Below are 9,254 nucleotides of genomic sequence, written 5' to 3'. Positions count from 1 at the left end.
TTATGGAAATATAAACAAACCATCACCAGTTATTGAGTGTGCTTGTTGGGATGGGAGACAAACACAGACACAAAGAAACACACTCTTGATGGGCTTCCACACAGTTTCCATCTATCAAATTCCCTCTCGAGGCATTGGTTTGTCTGGGGTTATAATAGAAGATACTTGCCCAAGATGCTGCCCATTAAGACTGAAGCTATGTGGCTGCAAGGGCACTCCTTAACCATGCAGCTCTTACTGCATCTGTTTGGTTACATTTTATTTAACTTACGCAATTTTAATTTATTTACTTCTTATAAATCATTCTTTATCTCAGAGATTTGTTAGGACCGACGTCTACAGAAATATGAGAAGCAAATACAGGAGAAAACTTTACAATGCTGTGTATCAAACTGCAACTATTTACATGCAATATTTGACACAGAAGTCTAGAATGCAGCCATTGTACACAAACACAGTCACACACATACATATATATAAACTCGCAACCAAAGCTTTCAGAGTGGATTTGCTAGACAAAACAGAGAAGCCTATACATACATACATACAACACACTGCCTAAATACTAATCTTGAGAAATTAGGCTTCTCAAAACCTGGAAGGAGAAAGATAATTCAAAGACTACAGATCCAATCTATCACTGGAACTATAAAAATTTGTAAACCTTTCTAAATGTTTATCATGTAAGTATATATGAGCATGCTTGGACATGCAACTATATGCATGAGAATACATACATAAAACAAAACATACACATCTGCATACATACCTACCTATCGACCTACCTACAGACCGACCAACCGGCTGACATGTATTGTGTCCTTTAAATAAATGATATCTATATATATGTATGCATGTATGTTTAGGTGTGTGTATATATATATATCTATGTGTTCATGTGTGTGTGTGTGTGTGTGTGCGTATAAAGGTATTGTTTTTATAAAATGGATATATATTTACCTATTTTTTTACAAGCTTCGCTATTGTTATTTATATTCTGTATATTTGCTTCATACGAAAAGCAAATTTTTCCATGTGGGATATAATAAATTTTTAGGGAATTTACAATGGGTTTAGAGAATAAAATTTTGGGGTATTTCTATTTAGTTTTGATGTTTTTATTTCATTTTTGCTTAATAATGGTAACAGAAAAATAATGTTGTTGTCATTAATATCTTTTTCTTTTTTTTTTACACTAATAAAATATTTTATTTCAGATTATAAACTAATTATTGTTCAGTATCTTCTGCTAGTGGATTATCGTTATCTTCTGTCTCAACAACTTCGGTATTTGATGCAGTTTCTGAAATGTGCTCCTCGACCTCTTCTTCCTGCTGTATTTCTTCTACATCTTCAACCTCCAAGTTCTTCTCACTGCCTAGGCTTTCGCGTGGAATTAAGGATAAGGACAGTTTCGTATGAGTCCTCTCCAGCTCTTCTTGTTCTTCAGCTGAATTAGAAAACAAAAATATAAAAAGCAATCAATCAATCAATCAATCTCCTGAATAATTCTCCACCCACCACCACCACCTCTACATTTATGTACTTCACTCCTACCCTCTAACTCCTACTAACATGCAAACCAAACACAAACATCAAAGGCAATTTTCTGACATGACACTTTGACTAGCTCTGTATTTCATTAAAACAAGTGAGGTGCTTTAGTGAAGTAAATGCTGAATAGAAAAGTAGAAATATCCAGAAATAAATTGTATTATGTAGTTATGAAGAGTGCAGGGTTACATGATTGGACTGTTACCTAACACTCTGTTGAATGAATCCCTGGTGCAAAACCAACTGGTAAATTCACTCATATATATATATATATATATATATAGAAGGTAAAATATTCATTACTTAAAGTTGCATTAGAACACAATATTTACCAAGGGAGAAAACTTTCATGTGATTATATGGTGCATAAAAGCACATCGTAATTATCACCAGCAGTAGACAATCACTGCTACTTCTACTGCTTGGACTACCAGATCATGTGATTTCAGCCTCATTTGGCCATTTCAGAATAAGTACCAGGCTTAAAAAATGTACTGGGGTTGATTCATTCAACTAAAATTCTTGAAGGTGGTGCCCCAGCATGGCTGCAGTTTAATAACTGAAACAAGTAAAAAAATAAAAGAATAAAAGACTATATATATATATATATATATATATATATATATATATCCATCCATCCATTTTTGCCATCCACTATTCTTGGTAATGTTGTGGGAGTAGAGCCCTCAGGTTCCTCTGCCATAAGGTCCTATCAGAAGCAACTATCATTAAATTTTCCAGCTAGATTCCCAAACATGAACAACAGAGAATATGTATATTATCCAGGCACCTTTCTACTATAGGCACAAGGCCTGAAATTTTGTAGGGAGAGGGCTAGTCAATTACTTTGGCCCCAGTGTTCAACAGGTTCTTATTTCATTGACTCCAAAAAGATGAGAGGATCAGAACATGAAGGTGGATGAAATGCCGCTAACCATTTCATCTATATCTTACCATGCAGGAGTGGCTGTATGGTAAGTAGCTTGCTTCCCAACCACATGGTTCTCGGTTCAGTCTCACTGCATAGCACCTTGAGCAAGTGTCTGCTATTATTACCTTGGTCTGACCAAAGCCTTGTGAGTGGATTTGGTAGACGGAAACTGAAAAAAGCCCATAGAATAAGTACCAAGCTTACTAATTCTGCCAGCTCACTGCTTTCAAGTTATTTAATAATGGTCTCAGATTTTGGCAGAAGGCCAACAATTTTGAGGAAGGGGGTAAGGTGATTACATCAGCCCCAGTACTCAACTGGTCCTTATTTTATTGACCCCAAAAGGATAAAATGCAAAGTCACTAAGCATTTTTCCCAGCTTGGAAATGATTCTGCCAGTTCAGCACCTTTGTGTTAATTTGATAGCAAAACTAGTAAGCCTTGATTTTATTTTGCTTGCCTTACCTGTTTCACCCAACAGAAAGCTAAAGTCACTTCTTTGACTGGATGGTGTTCTGGAACTCATAAACGCTGAGTAATCAGTTTCTTCTGATTTTGGTAATGATTCAACAGACACAACTTTTGAAATCAAATTTCCATCCTCCACTACAAACAAAGCTCTATCTTTTACCAAGTTCTGTCAAAATACAACATGTTAATGTACACCAGCGACCAAATGAAGGTTTCATGTAGAAAATGATGCATGCAGAAAGAAGTATTCTGCTTCATAAATACACACACATACATATCATCATCATCATCATCATCATCATCACAACCAATACCACCACCAACACCACCACCATCATCTTCATCATAGTCATGTAATGACCTAATTAATTTCCATGCTGGCATGAGTTGGACAGCCTGACAAGAACAGGCAAGTCAAAGGGCCACACCAGGTTCTATGTCTGTTTTGGCATGGTTGCTACTGTTGCATATATGTGACTGATGGGGTGGTGGGGTGCAGCCCCATTGCATGGCACCTTGGGCAAGTGTTTTATACGATAGTCCCAACCATACAAAGCCTTGTGAGTAGATTTGGTAGATGGAAACTGAAAGAAGCCTGTCACGTATATATGTACATGTAGGTTGTGGGAACTGTGTCTGTTGTGTGTATTTATGTGTGTGTGTGTGTGTGTTTGCATGTGTGTGTGTGTATACAGATGACACAGTAACAATATCATTTATAAACAATCTTCCATAAAAACATGGCTGGTCATTCTGTTGTTTGCATTTGAAAGAGTAGAGAAAATATCATGTTGCTTGGAAAAAGACAAGAGTTGGCAACACAAAGAATATCTGACCGAAGAAAATCTGTCTCAAAATGATGATGATGATGATGATCGTGATTACGGTGATCATGATAGGAATGTTGAGGATGATGTGGGGGTGGGGTGGGGAAGGATAAACCCTAGTTATCAGTATAGTCTATAAGGTTATACAGGAAGATGTCATACCGAATGACTGATGTAGCAGCATCAAAAGACAACTGTTACAAAGGTAAAGGGGCTGCCACAGATTGAAGTAACTACAGAGGTATCAAACAGCTGGACTAGGTCAAGAAAGTTATGGAAAGAGTTATAGCTCAATTAATTGGAGAAAGAAAGAGAGAGAGAAAGAGAGTAGATGAGATGTAGTTTGATTTTGTGCCAAGGAAAAGTGCTCTGAATGAGACTAGTGCAGGAGAAGCGCTAAGCTAAAAGTAAGCTGTTGCACTTAGCAGTTGATGATTTGGAGAAAGCTGTCTTCAGGATTTCTCACTTTGTGGTCTAGTGGTTGTTGAGAGAGCTAGCTAGTAGAAGAATGGCTTGTGAGAACCATAAAAGTCATTTACAGAGATGCTGTTAGTAAGGTGAGTTAGCTATGAGTACAATGTTGAGTTTAGAGTACAGACAGGAGTTCATCAGGATTTGATTCACAGTTGCCTTTCTATTCATCATAATTGTCCAGGCAACAATGGAGGAATTTGACCCTTTTGTTACCATATTTCTGTTGAGATGTTCTGTGTTTCTTTCAATTAATTTTAAGTATAACAAAGAATTTAGTAAAATAATTTAGTTATCATTAAGATAATATTAGGAACATAAATCACGACTAAGGTCTGGTGGTAGATTTTAATTCAAAACTTCTGGAAACAAGACATTTGTACTGCAGAGCCCGAGGCAGTTTCAGCTGGGTTGGGATCAAAAGGGTTAAGAGCAAGTACCTGTGGGAACTGCTATATGCTGATGACCTCACCACAAGAAACCTTTTTGGTACTGGTCCCATTTTCCTACTTCAACCTTTCATACTTTAACCTCTCATCTAGCATAAAGCCATTTCTCAACTGTGGCTCTATTCAGCTGAAAGGGATTCTCCACTGTAACCCAATCAGTTCAAGTCTTATGAGCTACATAGTGATCTCACCATACAATAGCATCCAGTTCACACTGTAAAGTGGTTAGCATTTTGAACTGTTTATACATAAGTTTTAGCTTTTTGACATAATTTTATCACAGAACTTTTTTTGGTATATTCCAAAACACCATCTTAATGACCTAGAAATAGATTGTTTTCCTAAATCTATCATGGATAATGAATTTCATAATTAATATGGTTGCAAAAGGATTAAATGCTTAGAGATTCAGAACCAAATTAGACAAAAAAAAAAAAAAAAAATCCAAGATACTTACTTCGATTATTAAATCTATATCTTGTCTGCATTTTTCAGATATGTTCAGATCTTCAATGACAGAATATGCTAATGGTAGATAAAATGTTACTGGGAATGAAAAAGCAATGCCTTTTGGAACACCATACCAACCTGGTGATAGAAAAGAAAGTATTTCTAAACAGCTTTGTTTCCATCAAGAATGCTATGTCAGTAGTTGGAATATAAACAAAGCAACTTAAAGCTTGTGTGTGGGGAAGAAATAAATGTTGTAATCGACTATTAAGGCTTATTATCCCCCATCCCCTTGTTACATTATCTTTGTGTGTATGTATATGAGATGAAGTGGTGAGAAAGGATCTTTGGATGCTGGGCCTCACTGAGGAAATGACAAGGGACCAGGGGTTGTAACAATTTGCTGTACTCAAGAAGATGCATCGAGCTTAGTAAAATTGTGGTTTTGTGGTTGTCCATACATACAGGCTTATCCTTTGCAGGTGCTTGTGCCACATAAAGGGCACTCATGCCAGTGCTATGTAAACGCACCCATGCCAGTGGCACTTAAAAAAGCATCAAGCACAGTCTGTAAAGTGTTAGGAAGGGCACAGAAACCATTCCAAAATGAGAAATTAGAGTCTGGACAGCTCCTGTCAAATTATCCAACCCATGCCAGCAGGGAAAACAGACGTTAAATGATGATGATGATGATGATGATGATGATGATGATGTCATGAATTGTATGACTGGTTGTTCAAGAAAAATGCTCTCTAAAGAACTAAACTAGAACTTTCCCGTCTATAGAATTTAACACTGACTGTAAACGAAATGAATTAAGATTAAATATGGAAGAATTTTGCTTACCATCAGATATAAGAGTCACAGAGAATATGGCATTTGATGATAAACCGTTCCACCAGTAATCTAATGTTGATGTTATGGCATGACCAATGAGATGGTACGTAGGGTGTTGTAAATTCATTTCATTTACATGTTTTCTTGAACTGACTTCATTTATATACTCTCTCTTGAGCCAGTGCTGTTGACAGAAAATATCATTTAATGGCAGAGAGAATGTAGCTGGACCAACAACTGCACAATCAAACTCTCTAACTAAGGCCTTGTCCAATTCTATCAAATAATTATCGTTAATACTGCCCAATATAATAATGTTATCAACGGAGCAGCTACTTGCTGGCAGTTTTTCAGCTAAAACAGATTTGGCCTGGTTTTCAATTACTTTTGAAACACCAATAATATTTGTGGATGAAATATGAGGAACAATCTCATTTAGTATGCTCATATTTAAACACATGTAATTATTTCCTGCAACTAATAGCAATGTGTCACTTTTGGCAACTTTCAACAGAGTTTTCCCATAAAACCCAAAAAGAACAGCGTTTCTTTCTGTCCACCGATGTACTTTTTCCTCTTCTTTCCTTTCTACCTCATCCAAAAAGATAATAATTCTGCTTCCTTCAAAAGCTTTTTCACAGTCAGATGTAACAATAACACTCAAATACAGCAGTCCATATGCCATGTTTTGTATATTATTAGCGATGTCTTGCAATTCAACTATCTGTGCTGGATCACAGTCCAGTAGACATAATGAAATTTTCTCTTCGCCAAATATTTTCCCTGAAAGTAAACTGTCTACCAAACTGAAACATATTGGGCTACAGGCATTTGTTATGCAAACTTTAATGAATTTTTTTTTTCGTATTCTTTCTCTTTCTTCTTCATCAAGTTCGATTTTAGTGGTTTGATTTTCATAAGCAATGATTTTCATACTTTTGCCTTCTAAATCAATAGTAATGCCATAGTAGCCGTATGCATATTCTTCAAATTCATTTGAGCCACCAATTAAAACGCCTTTTCCACCTCGATCAACCAATTCTCTCCAAATTATTGGTGATTGTTCATGCTTCCAGCCATTTGTCTCACATGTTTCAGAAAGCCATTCCTGAATCACACAAAGTTAAACAAAAATTAAAACCAACATAAAATAGAATTGAAACATTGATAAATCATAGCTATTAACTACTATATCATAGCTATTAGCTATTGCAGAAATTCAATTTCATCTAGGAAAACTTTGTGTACACACATTATTATCTTTTGTGCATTAGGTGTAAAATATGCATGCACATGAGCAAGTGCACAGATGAAAGAAAACATTGCCCTAAGACTGCACTGAGCTGAACACCATCATCAAGTATAGAGAAGCAGCAACTGTCATACTCCAAGTGTCATACTCCAAAGGCATACAGATGCAAAAAGTCTGCCTCAACATAAATTCCATCCAAGACAGGAGAGCATAGAAAAGTGAATATTACAATGATAATGACGATGATTATGAATGAATCAACCCCAGTCTTTATTATTTTCATTTTAAGCCAGGTACTTATTTCATCGGTCTCCTTTTGCTGAACAGCTAAGATATGGGGACATAGACACCAACACTAGCTGTCAGGTGGTGGTGGGGGCAAACATAGATTCAAAGACATGCACACACACACACACACACACACACACATAAACACACACATTATAAGGTGAGCTGGCAGAATCATTAGCACGCCATGCAAAATGCATAGCGGTATTTCGTTTCTCTTTATGTTCTGAGTTCAAATTCTGCCAAGGTCGACTTTGCCTTTCTTCCTTTTGGGGTCGATTGAATAAATACCAGTTATGAACTGGGGTCAATGTAATCAACATAATCCCTTTGTCTGGTCATGTCGGTCCCCTCTATGTGGGCAATAAAGAAATATATATACATATATATAGTTATCTGTATCCCCCCCCACACACACACATGCATACATACATATATAAAGCAAAAAGGGTGACAAAACTGAACTTGTATATATATATTTATATATCTATATATATATATATATATATAAGAAATATAACTAACCGTCCATTCCGCATCTGTTTTCACAATCTTGTGAATTTTGAAATCTGGAAGATTAAGTGCGAGTTTGTCTCCAAGCAGCTCTGCTCGGACATAGTAAGGGCAGTCTAGCTTTCCTTTGAGAAAAAAACAGAAGAAAAGAAAAGAAGTTATGAACAATTGTGAGAACTGCTTTGCATTCCGTTGTAGACAAACACATATAATTATGAATAAGAAATATTAATGGGAATATGGTGCATACAGGGAATATTATAGTTACATATTACATTGCTCGGTAGTTTGAGCATTGGGCTCACAATCATGAGGTGGTGATTTCGATTCCCAGACTGGGCTGTGTATTGTGTTCTTGAGCAAGACACTTTATTTCTTGTTGCTCCAGTTCACTCAGCAGTAGAAATGAGTTGTGACATCACTGGTGCCGAGCTGTATCAGCCTTTGCCTTTCCCTTGGATAAAATCAGTGACATGAAGAGAGGAGGCTGGTATGCATGGGTGACTGCTGGTCTTCTATAAACAACTTTGCCCGGACTTGTGCCTCAGTGCGTAACTTTCTAGGTGCAATCTGATGGTCATGACTGATGGGGGTTTTTTACACTTTACTTATATTTCATTAATCTAGATTGGAGATCATTGTTAACTGTTCATGGAATGAATATATTTGACTAATGGGTCTTATTCACATTTATAATCAACAATCTGATTTTAATTATCGTCATCATCATCATCATTGACATTATAAAATATCTCTTTTTTCTATGCTGGATAGTTTGTCAAGAACAGATGAGCCCACAGGAATCTGCCAGATTCTATGTCTACTTTGACATTATTTCTGCAGTTGAATCATCATCATCATCATCATCGTTTAACGTCCGCTTTCCATGCTAGCATGGGTTGGACGATTTGACTGAGGACTGGTGAAACCGGATGGCAACACCAGGCTCCAGTCTGATTTGGCAGAGTTTCTACAGCTGGATGCCCTTCCTAACGCCAACCACTCAGAGAGTGTAGTGGGTGCTTTTACGTGTCACCCGCACGAAAACGGCCACGCTCGAAATGGTGTCTTTTATGTGCCACCCGCACAAGCCAGTCCAGGGGCACTGGCAACGATCTCGCTCGAAAATCCTACAGGAGCCAGTCAGGCGGTACTGGCAACGGCCACGCTCAAAATGGTGCATCTCATGTGCCACCCGCACAAGAACCAGT

The 9,254-nt window shown here is 37.0% G+C and overlaps 1 protein-coding gene across 2 annotated transcripts in view; it reads right to left on the bottom strand.

The window, feature by feature from the left end:
• Positions 1-875: 875 nt before the first annotated feature.
• Positions 876-9,254, bottom strand: part of LOC106883904 (putative malate dehydrogenase 1B) — a 14,560-nt gene continuing 6,181 nt past the window's right edge. The window contains exons 2-6 of one of the 2 annotated variants that reach the window (XM_014935043.2): positions 8,056-8,168; positions 6,000-7,098; positions 5,161-5,291; positions 2,951-3,122; positions 876-1,450 (exon numbers count right to left, since the gene is read on the bottom strand). In XM_014935043.2, the coding sequence (XP_014790529.1) occupies positions 1,230-1,450; positions 2,951-3,122; positions 5,161-5,291; positions 6,000-7,098; positions 8,056-8,168 (1,736 nt within the window). In that variant the 3' untranslated portion in view covers positions 876-1,229. The remainder of the gene's footprint in view (positions 1,451-2,950; positions 3,123-5,160; positions 5,292-5,999; positions 7,099-8,055; positions 8,169-9,254) is intronic. The other variant, XM_052973925.1, reaches the window with a different exon arrangement.

The sequence above is a fragment of the Octopus bimaculoides genome, chromosome 17 (assembly GCF_001194135.2).
Source record: "Octopus bimaculoides isolate UCB-OBI-ISO-001 chromosome 17, ASM119413v2, whole genome shotgun sequence".
NCBI lineage: Eukaryota > Metazoa > Mollusca > Cephalopoda > Octopoda > Octopodidae > Octopus > Octopus bimaculoides.
Note: the sequence above shows the minus strand (reverse complement) of the source record. Positions and strands in the feature narration are given on the sequence as shown.